At 40.9% G+C, this 15,517-nt stretch overlaps 1 protein-coding gene across 2 annotated transcripts in view; it reads right to left on the reverse strand.

Moving 5' to 3' along the window:
* The window catches only part of GRID1 (glutamate ionotropic receptor delta type subunit 1), a 1,896,881-nt gene that overhangs the window by 1,027,537 nt on the left and 853,827 nt on the right, over nucleotides 1-15,517 (reverse strand). For both annotated transcript variants that reach the window (XM_073685862.1, XM_073685863.1), the window contains exon 4: nucleotides 1,036-1,241. In XM_073685862.1, coding sequence (XP_073541963.1) covers nucleotides 1,036-1,241 — 206 coding nt within the window. The remainder of the gene's footprint in view (nucleotides 1-1,035; nucleotides 1,242-15,517) is intronic.

Genomic DNA, 15,517 nt, shown 5'->3' on the forward strand with positions numbered 1-15,517 from the left:
AAATTACAATGACCACTTAAGCAGAATTAATGTGTAATTTTAATTACATTAATTGTAAGGATACTTTTTCTGTATGTAGTATACTGTGTGTGCTATATGATACCTTTATGTACTGTATGTATGTTTTTGTTATAAAGCGATTTACAATTTCTAAAACTATTGCCTTACGCATCCAGAAAAACAAAGGGCCAAGTTCAGAAGGAAATATTTTCTTTAGCTAATCCTTTCATTAATGTATGAAGTTGTCAGTAAGCAATAAACAAACATCTGATTCATCAAATTACTGGGAGATAATTAAAAAGGACAACGGCATTGTTAATGTTTAATTATTATAAAATCTTAAATAAAGATTAAATGCCCAATTTTACAAAAGTTCAGTTTACATACTCTTCTGTAAAATGTAAGTGCTGCAATTGAGCAGAGATCAGAATATCTCCACTTTATAAGCACAAAGCGTAAAATGTTATAATCTTCCAAACTGACCACATCTTCCTGGAAAGATCAATTGATTCAATCTCATAGCTGCACTGATGTTCTGCATTAAAGTACTTGCTTCCTAGCATTCTAGCTTTAGATCGCTTATCGTTTTGGACTGTATTTTGACTGTTTGTTTTTTGACCTTGAAAATAAATAAATTTCTTCATTGATAAAGCCTGTGGTCTTTCTGCTCTATTGCATCAATGTAGTAAGCCACTGTCACTGGATTTTGATAGAAAATGCATTAGGATATTGTCACCAGTAACATGACAGACTTCATGTACATTTGAGGTCGTTTTACACTAAAATTCTCAATTTCTCTATGTCTGGTGAGGATAAAATTGTGTTTCGTTACATTTACTTTTCTTCTCTTCAGTTTCTACCTATCATTTTCTGAAATAAATACTGTTGGTGAACAAATATCTGCAGGAATGTTTAAATCCATGAAACCTTGAGCAAAATGGAATGATTTCAGGATGGTGTCACAAAACAATTTAAGCACAGTCTAACCATGGACAAAGCCTTACATAAATTCAGTGGCTAACCTTAGTTACTGACCTCATTGATGAAGTTTTGTGCCCCTCTTGGACTCAGAAGTAAAATTGCTCTACGTAAGGTATCACGGTACCGGTTCAGTTCTTCTGTTTTCATGGAGGTAAAGAGGCTGGCAAAAACTTTACTAATGTTTCTGTCCACTTTTTGCAATGACACATCAAGCCCTAATCTTGATGCTTGATCCAGAAATCCCTGTAGTCCACGAATATCTACAACATAAAATTAGAATAGATTTTCAAAAAATGCATCAGAATTTAGAAACTTGGATATAGAATATTTTATTTTTATAGATTATTTAAACACAATCCAGTGAAAGAAAATACACAGAAATAAAAACCAAACACAAAATGTCTTTTAAACAATTTATAGTCTAAGATTAATGCCACCATGAACAAAAAATGGTAGTCCTGTGTATGTCCTCAACATTAGGTAGTAAATGGGATTGAACCATAAGGGGCTGTGCCCTCTCTCTCCAATGGCTCTACAAGAGCCACATTGTCTTTCTCTATGGTATATATGAACAATTTAAAGGATATTGAGGTAGTTTGAAGTTTTAGCACACTGCTTAACCTTGCTATAGAGTATTTTGTAGCATTGTTCTGTGCTTATGTTATGCTATTCCATTCTGTCTCCAGCGGTAGAGTTCCAAATTTTGGGAGTTTTTCCGAGGTTCCAGGAGTTCGAGGGTATTTCTTTGCTTCAGCTGAATCTGCGTCCTCAGACTGCAGATACAGTTGAATATAATAGTGGAGCAAGGAGCCATCTAGGTAGACCTTGGAGGTACTAGATAGGACCTCAGGACATGTGACCTAAGAAAGTCACATTACCTAAAGATTTTGGCAGGTTTTCAGGCACTTGCTAGATGGGCAGTAGATAAGTAACACAGGAGCAATGAGCAGGAATGTGACAAGCAGGTGTGATACTTGTGTGGGGATATCATAATGTCCATGGAATAGAAGTATAGATATGTATGAGCGCATCATACAGTGTATGGGTGCAGTGGGGGGTCATAATGAGTGTAGGAGCTGTGGGGGCATCATATTGTATAGAGGACTGTTAAAGCATCATATTGTGAGTAGGATTGTGGAAGAATCCTACTTTTTGGAAGTGGATGTGGGAACATGGCACTATAAGTGGGTGGCTTTAGACGCATCATGCAGTGTGGGAGGAATTTATTGAATGGAAATGTACTACATAGAGAGCATCAATCTTTATTTGGGGATAAGTATTCTATTTGATCATTATAGTCTGCATGGGGCCTGCGAGGACATCATAATGTGTTTGAGAAGGGGTTGTGGGAGCATCATACTATGTGTGGGAATGTGGGCGCACCATACTATATAAGATAAGGTATTATTGGAAATTTACTGTGTGGGCATATACTGTATGTGCGGAGTAAGTGGGGGGCTGTGTGGACATCATACTGTATGTGGGAGTATGTACTATGGGTGGATCATACTGTGTGTGGGGGGACAGTGTGGCATCATTCCCTGTGTAGGGGATGCTGGAAAAATTATACTTTTTGGGGGTGAAGGCATCATATTGTGTGGGGCACCATACTGTGTTGGGGGATTGTAGTGTCTGGGGGCATCATACTGAGTGTGGGGGGTATGGGGACATCATACAAAATGTAGGGATTGTGGGGGCCATTATACTGTGCAAGTGCAACTGTAAGGGCATCATACTGTATGTGGGGAATGTACAGTGGGGACATTACACTGTGTGTGGGGTGATGTTTTGTGGAGGCATCACATTATGTGCGGGAGAATTTAGTGTGTTTGGGATATCATTTTGTGTGGGGGGCTGTTGGTACATGATATTGTATGTGGAAGGTTTTCTAGATACATCAGCACTATAGTCTTACAGTGCTGGGGTCCTGGATTCAAATCCACAAATTAAAAGATCTGTAAGGAGTTTGCATGTTCCTCCCGTCTTTGTCTGAGTTTCCTCTGGGTTTCCTCCCACACTCCAAAGGCATAATGATAGGGGAATTTAGATTGTGAGATCCAATAGAGACATCGATGATGATGTCTGTAAAACACTGTGAAAATGAATGCCACTATATAAGACAGTAGAATAAATAAATACATTTTGTGTGGGGGAGTGCACTATTGGGGTTTATCATACTTTGTGTGGGGTAATGTACTGTGGGCTACATCATAATGTGTGTGCGGGAATGGACTTTAAGGACATCACACTATGTGTGGGGTACTGTGGAATCATTATACTGTGTGTAGGGGAATGTACCATGAGTTCATTATACTGTGAGTGGGAGATATACTTCAGGGAAGCATTATTCTGTGTGTGAAGGAATGTACTGTGGGGCATTCATACTATGATGTGGTAGCATTATAATTGTGTGGGAGAGCAAGAAGGTCATACCATATTGTGGGGGAACACTAATGGGCTTCATTGAGTGGAATATTTCTGTGTGTGATCACCCTTTCCCTTCAAAACAGCATCAATTCTTCTAGGTATTCTTGCACACAGTTTTCAAAAAACTCAGCTTGGAGATTGTTTAAACTTCTTGAAGAACTAACCACTGATCTCTGGGTGTAAGCTTTTCTGATCGGGACACTGTGAGGGTCATATCATCACATCCAATACTCTTTGTTCTTTTTAGGCTGAAGATAGTTGTTAATGACATTGACTGTATAGTAATAGTTTATTTTTACCAATTAACAAAATTCAAAGTAAATGTACAAAAGAGAAATCTAAATCAAATCAATAGTTGCTGTGATCACCAGTTGTCTTCAAAACAACATTTATTTGTGAAAGCATATTTTCAATACCTATTTTTAAAGAGGTGTGATAGAGCCCGAAAAGACACTCTTGGCTACATCATTTCAAAGAAGATGTATAGATATGCTTAACATGTATGCAGGGATCTTCCCGCTGTACAAGTTAACAGGCATCATAAATAATAATAATAATCTGTATTTATATAGCACCAACATATTCCATTGTGCTTTACAATTGAGAGATTCATACACAACAGTCATAAGTAACATAGATAAAGATAATACAATAATTAAAGCAAAAGTAATGACGACCCTGCTCATAAGAGCTTACAATGAGGTGAGGGTGACACAAAGTACAGGGGTTTATTTACAATGATAGTCCAGCCATCTTGAGGTAATGGGGGATAGATAAAGGCTGTCTGAGCTTGTCACCAGCCAATATTTGTAGTGCTTTTGGGTGCAGTGGAGTTTGAAGGAGAATTATGTTCAGAGAACTAGTGAATGCACTATATGTAAAAGGACTACGATTAGGGAATGTGATAGGCCACCCTAAAAAGATGTGTTTTTTGGAAACACCTAAAACTGTGTAAGTTATGGTTAGTCCTAATTTCTTGGGGTAGAGCATTCCAAAGAATAGGCACAGCTCGGGAGAAGTCTTGGAGCCTTGAGTGGGAGGTACGGATTAGTGCGAATGTTAGTCTAAAGTTGCTTGCGGAGCATAGAGAACATAATAAACTATAATATGAACAGGACCTTAATTTAATATACAAGTTTTTTTGGAGATTGAGCACATCCTGTATTTGACTCCAATGGTATTTATAGTGAAGTTTACTTTTAGGGGTTAAAAATATAAAATAATTTAGAGGATACAAGAGAGGTGAAGGTAAGATGTTTATTATGCTCTTTATACTTACCTCAATAATATTGTATTGAACAGATAAAATATAGTTGAAGACAAATCGCACTGGAATTATAGGTGAAGACAAATCCAAAGCCAAATCTTAAATATCAATCGAACCTTGAAAAACTGACACTTCATTAAATACCAACATTTAAACTAGATTTAAATCTTTGCAAAAGACTGAAACTTGGACAATCCTACATCAAGTTTAGTACACAGGAATCGTTAACACTTTCTCAGAAAACCATCTCCCTAACGACAGAAAAGAATTATGCAAAGCCTGATTACAACTGCTAATTGTGTAACAAATATGCAGCGTTTCAGGTTGTCTATAATTATACTGTTTGCTAAGATGTAGCATATGACAATGGTATTTGTATTTCAGTTAGTTCTTGTTTAGAAACAGAATTTCATGCATCAGTCCCCACCTCGCTTACACACATCTGTGGAGAAGACTGTCAGAATATGGGCTGGGAGCATAAGAACGTTGGAACATTTATTTGACTCGCCTGTCCTATGAATTATTAGAAGGTGAAATGATTATAGTTTAGTTGACTTAAGTTATTTTACCTATTTGCTAAATGTCCGGAAAATATTTAACAGGCTTTTAGCTGTGTCTCAGAAAAAAATATGCACATCTCATGCCCTCTGTTCACATTGATTCAAAATACTTTCCCATGCCAGTATCTAGTTGTAACAATTTTACAAAAGTTTACTAAAGGTAATGACAAATTTTTCAAACTATTCCAGCATGCCAAGACTCTAAGGCCTTATACCATGGTTTTATTACAAAAAAGCTGAACTTGAGCGAGTGCAGAGAAGAACGAAAAAGGTTATTAAAGAAACGAGTTAACTGCAGTACCAAGATAGGTTATTAAACTTGGGTTTATTCAGTTTGAAAAAACAAAGGCTTAGGGGTGATCTTATTACAATGTACAAATAAATGAAGGTACAGTACAGAAATTTTTCTAATGATCTGCAATGATGTCAAGGGAACATCCTCAAGGTGTAGAGAAAAGAAGCTTTAATCATAATCACAGAAGGCAATTTTTTACTGTAAGAGTAGTGTGACTATGAAACTCTCTGCCACAAGATGTGATAATGATTCATTTACTACAAAAGTTCAACGAGAGCTTGAATTCCTTTCTTGAAATGAATAATATGACAAGTTATGAGTTGATTCTGTGATGGGATATTGATCCAGGGATCTAGTCTGATTACTGTATGTGGAGTCAGGAAGGATTTTTTCCCCTATCATGGAGCTTTTAGTGTCTGCTTCAGGTGTTTTTTTTTCTTCCTCTGAATCAACATCTTTGGCTACAGGTTGAATTTGATGGACTTATGTCAACCTTCAACCTAAAAAACTATGACTGTACAACTTCCAACTTGAAAAGAATATCAAAATTGCAACCAAACTTTTATGGGACTATACTACAGGTGCATCTCGCTAAATTAGAATATCACCCAAACAGTTAATTTATTTCAGTTCTTCAATAGAAAAAGTGAAACTCCTATATTATATAGAGTCATTGCAAACAGAGTGATCTATTTCAAGTGTTTATTAATGTTGATGATTATGGCTTACAGCCAATGAAAACATAAAAGTCATTATCTCAATAAATGAAAGTAATTAACAAAAAACACCTGCAAAGGCTTCCTAAGCATTTAAAAAAGTCCCTTAGTCTGTTTCAGTAGGCTCCACAGTCTTGGGGAAAACTGCTGACTTGACAGATGTCCAGAAGGCAGTCATTGACACAATCGACAAAGTCCCAGAGTTCCAATTTTCATTTGGAAATCAAGGTCCCAGAGTCTGGAGGAAGAGTGGAGAGGCACACAATCCAAGCTGCTTGAGGTCTAGTGTGAAGTTTCCACAATCAGTGATGGTTTGAGGAGCCATGTCATCTGCTGGTGTAGGTCCACTTTGTTTTATCAAGATCAAAGTCAGCGCAGCCGTCTACCAGGAAATTTTACAGCACTTCATGTTTCCCTCTTCCGACAAGTTTTTGGAGATGGAAATTTCATTCTCCAACAGGACTTGGCACCTGTCCACACTGCCAAAAGTACCAATACCTGGTTTAAAAACAACAGTATCACTGTGCTTGATTGGCCAGAAAACTCGACTGACCTTAACCCCATAGAAAATCTATGGGGTATTGTGAAGAGGAAGATGAGAGACACCAGACCCAACAATGCAGACATCGCCTCCATGCCACGCTGCATTGATGCAGTAACTGATGCAAAAGGTGCCCTGACAAAGTATTGAGTGCATTTACTGAACATACATTTCAGTAGGCCAACATTTCGGATTTTAAAAACATTTTTCAAGCTGTTGTTATAAAGTATTCTAATTTACTGATATAAATACTTTTGTGCTCTCATTGGCTGTAAGCCATAATCATCAACATTAACAGAACTAAACACTTGAAATAGATCACTCTGTTTGTAATGACTCTATATAATGTATGAGTTTCACTTTTTGTATTGAAAAACTGAAATAAATTAACTTTTTGATGATATTCTAATTTAGTGAGATGCACCTGTATAACTTTAATGCCCCATTACTTACAAAATAAAAATTATTATAAAAGACAATGTTAGAAACCTCCTCTAGAGCTGCCCCTTGTATCTATTATACTTGTACATTGGGTGCTTCAATCTAATGAGCTCTTCCTTTAGGAAAATGCTCATGCATTATAGAGCAGTGATTGTTACACATGTACAATCTGGATCTGTTTGATAGGCACCTACTTCAGAAAAATAGCATCAATAAAGTCAAAGAGGCATGGAGAAGCACTGTGAGTGCAAAGAAAGCTGATATAGAGCTGATAGTGAGAACCTGTTTCTTCTTCCTGCACCCTTTTTAGAGAAATAAGGAAAGTAATTGTATGCCAAATATTCAAATTTAACACTTTGCCTTCCAAAATTATCATGCTCAGTCATAATGCAGGGAAGGAAGCTGCATGCTCTGGGATGCAATTATTTCTGCTTGTTTCTCAACCTTGTGCACTTTCCTCAGGATGACCAGAATTTCCTCACTCTTCCTTCATTATCCCCAAGATCAGCCACTTGGAACTGAGCTATCAACATTAGCAACTTAGGGGAGCTTCTCTAACACATCAATACAGCTGTAATTAACCCACTTAAAGAGGTTGTGCCTCCACAAAGAATACATTAAACTACGTAGAAAAGGTGGAAACAAATGGTTTTGTAATTTACAGTTATTAAAAATTATGCTCCATTCAAAAAATAAGTGTTATTTTTAATAACAGAACACTGAATGAAGAATTAAGCAACTGCTGCTGTGCTACAGAGTCGCATGATGTTTGTCTATTGATACACAGCCTCTTGCAAATTGGCTAGCCTAACGTTGCTGATTTGGATAGCCTAGAACAGGAGCAGAACAGTATATGGTATGAGTCATCAGGTTTTATATTTCTAAAATAATTTCAACCACATTATCTGTCATCTAATCAACATCCTCTCATACATGGCAGAGTGTGATGAATCAATAGATAACCCTGGCACAATAACCTCACTAAAAAGCTTTGGCAAGTTTCCAGAGTTGCAGAGCAGCGATGAAAGAAAGCACATTCGCAAGATGACTTCACAGCATTCAAACAAGCAACACTCTAATTCAAATCAGCCCTCACCTCTGGTAAACAGGCATGCTTCACAACCCTCATATCTTCCTTATCCTACAACCCCAAACAGTTATTAAACACTTTTAACTCCCTCATCCGCCCACCACTGCCCTCTACGACCTACCTCATCTCTGCTGAGGATTTTGCCACACACTTGAAAAATAAGATCGACCAAACAAGGCAAGTCTTTATTGTTCGACCACCACAACCCCTTTGAATACCAGACTAATGCCCTTCCCTCATAACCTCCCTCTCCAACATCACTGAAGGAGAGCTTACTCATCTCCTCTCCAAATCACACCTCACCTCTTATCCCATCTCTAATTCATCTCTTCATCCTATCACTAACTTCTGATACCTTCTGTTCTGCTATCAAACATGTCACAATCATGCCTATCCTCAAAAAAGCTATCCCTCGACCCAACCTCTATGTCCAGCTATCGCCCCATATTGCTGCTCTTATTTGCTTCCAAACTCCTTGAGCAGCTTATCTATGCTGAACTTTCCTCCCACCTCACATCTAACTCGCTCTTCGACAACCTACAATCTGGCTTCTGTCCCCATCATTCCACTGAAACTGCCCTGACCAAAACCACTAATGACTCACAGCCAAAGCTAACAGACAATTCTCTATACTCCTCCTTCTAGACCTGTCCTCTGCCTTTGAAACAGTTGACCACAGCCTCATAATACAGATCTTCTCGTCCTTTGGAATCAAAAACCTTGCCCTATCCTGGATCTCCTCATACCTTTCCAACTGCACATTTAGGGTCTCGCACTCCCACATTACCTCTTCTTCCCACCCTCTCTCTGTTGGAGTCCCTCAAGACTCTGCCCTAGGACCCCTGTTCTTTTCCATCTATATTCCTAGCCTAAGATAACTCATAAAGTCCCATGGCTTCCATTACCACCTATACACTGATGACACTCAGATCTACCTCTCTGGCCCAGATGTCACTACTCCGCTGTCCAGAATCCGAGAGTGTCTATCAGTCATTTTCTCTTTCTTCCCCTCTAACTTCCTCAAGCTCAATGTGGACAAATCTGAACTCATTATCTTTCCTTCATCTCACGAATCTTCCCTACCTGATCTAACTAACACAATAAATGACATCACCCTTTTCCCTGTACTGGAAATCCGCTGCCTCGGAGTAACTGTTGACTCTGCCCTTCAAATTGCAGATCCAATCTCTCACCACCTCCTGTCATCTCAACCTCAAAAATATTTCCAAAATCCACCTTTTCCTCAACCCTCAATCTGCTAAAATGCTCCACTTCACTGGCTGCTTCTTTGCTAGAAGTCACAGAGCAAATTAGCTGTCAGTCAATTAGGAGAAGATAAGCAAAGAAATTGTGGGGAGCAGAGCTTTGGGAAGAATGTCTACACTCTAAAAGCACTTTAGAATCATTCGCATATTGATTCAAATGCTGATTTCTCAATAATAATGGAACGGACCGGCCATGTGAAGGTATTGCTGGATTTGTCTTTGCAAAAGTTAAATGTGAATACAACCGCTGGCAAAAATTATGGAATCACCGGGCTTGGAGGATGTTCATTCAGTTGTCTAATGTTGTTGAAAAAAAGCAGATCACAGACATGGCACAAAACTAAAGTAATTTCAAATGGCAACTTTAGGGCTTTAAGAAACGCTAAAAGAAATCAAGATTAAAAATGTGGTACTCAGGGTAATTTTTTTCATACCAAGCAGATGGAAAAATTATGGAATCACTCAATTCTGAGGAAAAAATGATGGAATCATGAAAAACAAACACACAAAAGAACACTCCAATACATCACTAGTATTTTGTTGCACCTCCTCTGGCTTTAATAACAGCTTGCAGTCTCTAAGGCATGGACTTAATGAGTGACAAACAGTACTCTTCATCAATCTGGCTCCAACTTTCTCTGATTGCTGTTGCCAGATCAGCTTTGCAGGTTGGAGCCTTGTCATTGACCATTTTCTTCAACTTCCAACAAAGATTTTCAATTGGATTGAGATCCGGACTATTTTCAGGCCATGACATTGACCTTATGTGTCTTCTTTCAAGGAATGTTTTCACAGTTTTTGCTCTACGGCAGGATGCATTATCATCTTGAAAAATGATGTCATCATCCCCAAACATCCTTTCAATTGATGGGATAAGAAAACTGTCCAAAATATCAATGTAAACTTGGGCATTTATTGAAGATGTAATGACAGCCATCTCCCCATTGCCTTTACCTGACATGCAGCCCCATATCATCAATGACTGTGGAAATTTGCATGTTCTCTTCATGCATTCATCTTTATAAATCTCATTGGAACGGCACCAAACAAAAGTTCCAGCATCATCACCTTGCCCAATGCAGATTTTCGATTCATCACTGAATATGACTTTCATCCAGTCATCCACAGTCCATGATTGATTTTCCTTAGCCCATTGTAACCCTTTTCTTTCTGTTTAAGTTTTAATGATGGATTATGTTTAGCTTTTCTGTATGTAAATCCCATTTCCTTTAGGCGATTTCTTACAGTTCAGTCACGGATATTGACTAGAGTTTCCTCCCATTCGTTCCTCATTTGTTTTGTTGTGCATTTCCTGTTTTGGAGACATATTGCTTAAAGTTTCCGGTCTTGACGCTTTGATGTCTTCCTTGGTCTACCAGTATGTTTGCCTTTAACAACCTTCCCATGTTGTTTGTATTTGGTCTATATTTTAGACACAGCTGACTGTGAACAAACAACATCTTTTGCAACATTGTGTGATGATTTACCATCTTTTAAGAGTTTGAAAATCCTCTCCTTTGTTTCAACTGACATCTCTCGTGTTGGATCCATGATTTATGTCAGTCCACTTGGTGCAACAGCTCTCCAAGGTGTGATCACTCCTTTTTAGATGCAGACTAACGAGCAGATCTAATTTGATGCAGGTGTTAGTTTTGGAAATGAAAATTTACAGGGTGATTCCATAATTTTTTCCCTCTGCTTGGTATGAAAAAATTACCCTTACTGAGTACCACATTTTTAATCTTGATTTCTTTTAGTGTTTCTTAAAGCCCTAAAGTTACTATTTGAAAAGACTTTAGTTTTGTGCCATGTCTGTGATCTGCTTTTTTTCATCAACATTAAACAACTGAATGAACATCCTCCGAGCCCGGTGATTCCATATTTTTTGCCAGGGGTTGTATAAATAATTTGGAGGTGAAATCCAGCTGACTGATTCCCTTTAAGATTTTTTTGATACTGTTCTAATTGGGGCTAAAAATTGTCTGTAGCCATATGTGGGCTTTAGAAACATGTTATGAATATATAGTTTGAAAAAAAGCTTATATATATTCTGTAATGTGAGGATTAGTGTTGAGCCACCCCCGTAGTGTTCGAATTCGGTTCGGTTCGTCGAACACCCGTGTGTTCGCCGAACTGTTCGTTAAACTGTTCGTCGAACACCTTCGAACACCGTTAAAACCAATGGCAGGCAAACAAAAACACATAGAAACACATAGAAAACACCTTCAAAGGTGTCCAAAAGCTGACAAACTGCTCAGAAGACACAACTAACACATGGAAAAGTGACAAGTACATATAGTCATGCGAAAAGAAAAGAGGTGGAGGAGTAAAAGGAGGGGGAGACACAAATATAGGCATGTCATGCCCTTCTAAAATCCAAAAAGTGAGAAGCTGACACGTTCAGTCCGCTCCTGCCCGTGCCACCTCCGTGTCGCCGGGTTTGTGCCAGAGCCGCGGTGAACCCTGACGGCCAGCCCCCCTCTCCCAATACTGGTGCCTGTCCGCTGGTGGGTCGAGCGAGCCCCCCTGTGGTGGAGGCAGCTCTAAGCTTTTTAATTTAAATTGTCTCTCTAATTTGAATGAATACACTTTAAATCCATTTACAAGGATCTATTGGAGGGCAAGTCTCATGCCAGCAGCTGCGTAATTCCAGCTCCAGTAGCGTCCACTAAAGCTGCTGCAGTTAAAAAGCTTTTATAAGGATCGAGCTCGGCTGTCCACCGCAAGGCATCCTACTGCCAGTCCCAGCCCCTATGCCTTGGGGTGCCTCCTGATGCTCTTCACTGAGTATCCCGTGGTCCCGAAGCATTTCCTTTGAAAAAATTAAGTGTCCAAACTACAGGTGGTGTAGCTTGCTTAACAGCCGGGATAATCCACTGACTAACAGACACTGCTACTAGGCACAAAGTATTTCCTGGGCTAGATGCAGTTAAAAATTTGTAATTAGATATCTCTCGTTGGATGCTGAGAAAGCATTCCATAGAGTCTCCTGGCACGCCATATATGATTCTCTTAAAAAGCTTGGGGTAGGGGTCTAGGGGACCCTTTTATAGCCAAAATCACGGCCCTGTATCACAATACGTCACCTGGGCTGAAGATAAATGGAACTGTAGCACCCTGAGGGCTCGGTTGCTACAGAGGTATTGCACCTCACCCAGAGGTGTGATATCTCACTCTCAGGTAAGGATGGAGTGTGGATCAGGACCCGACACCTGCATGCATTACACCACATTGCCGTGGGGCAGGGCGACCAATATGCCTCTGAGATGGGCACGACAGTCCCTGTCCCTGGCTGGAGTGGGGGGAGCGAACACTGAGGAAGGGAAACCCTGTAGTGCAGGAGCAGGGAGGAAGCAGTTCCTGGGTGCATTGAGAAGGGAGTATAAAAGGTGGGCACCATCTTAGTTCAGTGCAGAGAAGTCTGAGCAGAAGTGGCAGGGGGCAGGGGCTCTGCATGAGCTCTGCTCCGGAGGCGGGCCTAGTAACAGAGGCCCAGGCCTGGAAGAGGGAGAAGGAAGGAAGAGGAGCGGAGAAGGCTCCAGGAACGAGGAATGAAGGGATCCCAGGGGTGCGGACGGGCGAGTCGCCACCGCACGCCCGAATCCACCTGTGTGGAGGGGTCAGGCCAAAGGGGGAGACCGGTCCCCGAAACTAGTGGAGGCAGGAAACGACCCTCAGCTAGAAACAGGAGGCTCTGACATTTTATGTGGCGCAGCCCCTTGCTACACCCGCTAGGAAGGCACCACATAGGGTCAGGGAAACTGGCGCCAAGTTTACCAAGAGGAGGCCCGAGGCAGCCGGATTGAAGGGTTGGTAAGAAAGGCCAGACAAAGGACACACAAAGGGGGTCCTGTGAAGCGCTCCAAAGTTATCTGGGAGTTGTCTGAGCCCCTCACCTGGTGAGCACAGTACGACGTGGGCAGCCGTTACCTGCAGATGTGGTCTGGATGATAAGAACTGTGAGTAAAGGCCCTGGACTGCATCACTGACTCCGTGTCGTTACTGCTGCTGCCCTGCACCATCACCCCCATCCTCCGCATACACTGCCCTGAGGCTATATTCCTCCCGTGGGGAGTTGTGCTATGCTCTGCTGCACCCACAACACCAGCCTCAGTGGTCTGCCCTGCAGCGGCGGTTCACTCTGACCGCAATCCATGGGTGGCGTAGTCGGACATTTAAACATCAAAACCACATAAATAGTTCCGCCACTGGTTTGACCACCCTGAGCCACGGAACCGGGTCGCCGCCACGAAGACTACAACCACCAGCATCCACCAAAAAGGGTCCGGCTCCGGGTGTCCCAAGGCCCAGGGGTGCATCAGAACATTTTCATCACCTTTCACAATCACCAATGGGACAAGGCATGGATGTCCTCTGTCCCCTCTCTTATACATCCTAGTGACGGAGCACCTGCTCTCATCAATTCGCCATAACCCCAATATTAGGTGGATTGAGGTGGGAGGCACCGAGTACAAGTGCTCTCTATTTGCTGATGATGTCCTAGTATATATCACTCAATCACATATATCCATCCATGCTGTTATGGCTGAAATAGATCACTTTGTTACATGGTCAAATTTTAAAATCAATGCAGCGAAGTCTGAGGCCCTCGATGTCTCCCTCCCCAAATCCATATAGGTTTCCATCCAGTCCAACTTTCCCTTTGCCTGGCCCTCACAGGGTATCAAATACTTAGGAATTCCTTTTCATAGAGACCTCTCCCATCTATGTTATCTTAATTTTGGGCCCTTTATTGAACAACTCCATACAGACCACGGTTGGCAAGATAGAACTGTAAGATTCACTACGTGAACCACTGGTGTTTTGTGGAAAAGCACATGTACACTGTGTTCCAAATTATTATGCAAAAAGTGTTTAGGAGTGATAAGGGAAGAATTTGTTTGTTTGTCAGTTAAACTCATTGATGGTGATGTGTGTCAGGGCTCTTTATATCACTGTAAGCAATTGCAGACACCTGTGCTAATTAGTTTGGCAGGTGTGTCCAATGAAAGGCAAGACTACTTAAGAAGGCTGTCTCACATTATTAAGCAGCCTACATTTTCTGCCAAAATGGGAAAGAAAAAGGATGTGTCGGCTGCTGAGAAGCAACAAATTGTGGAGTGTTTAGGTCAAGGCATGACTACAATCAACATTGTGCGATGATCAGGATGAAGTGTCTTGGCAATCAAGAAGTATGTAGCTGATTCACAGTACACACGTGTGCGTGCTGATAAGGGCAAATTGAGGACTCTTTCCTACAAGCAATTACGCCAGGTTAAAAGAGCAGCGGCAAAAAAGCTTTGTCATAGCAGCAGACAAGTTTTTGAAGCTGCTGGTGCCTCCAACGTCCCCCGATTAACAAGATGCAGGGTCCTTCAGAGGTTTGCAGCTGTGCATACGCCATCCTGTCGACCTCCTCTATCCACTTCACACAAGCAGAAACGGCTCCAGTGGGCTAAACATTACATGAAGACTGATTTCAAAACTGTTTTGTTCACGGATGAGTGCCATGCAGCGCTCGATGGTCCAGATGGATGGAGTGGAGGATGGCTGGTTGATGGACACCCCACGCAAACACGGCTACAGCGCCAACAAGGAGGAGGTGGAGTAATGTTTTGGGCTGGAATCATGGGGAGGGAGATTGTCGGCCCCTTTAGGATCCCTGAAGGCGCTAAAGATGAACTCCATAATGTATGTGGATTTTCTCAAACAGCACTTCCTGCCATGGTTCAAGAAGAAGAACCGTGTATTTCACAGCAAGATCATTTTTTTGCATGATAATGCACCATCTCATGCTGCACATAAAACATCTGCATCTCTGGCTGATATGGGCATAAAAGGGGACAAACTTATGGTGTGAACCCCATGCTCCCCTGACCTCTACCCCATTCAGAACCTCTGGAGCATCATCAAAAGGAGTGTCTATGATGGCGG

This window comes from Phyllobates terribilis, unplaced genomic scaffold (assembly GCF_046119375.1).
Source record: "Phyllobates terribilis strain yellow unplaced genomic scaffold, ASM4611937v1 Scaffold_5__5_contigs__length_657084704, whole genome shotgun sequence".
Classification (NCBI taxonomy): Eukaryota; Metazoa; Chordata; class Amphibia; order Anura; family Dendrobatidae; genus Phyllobates; species Phyllobates terribilis.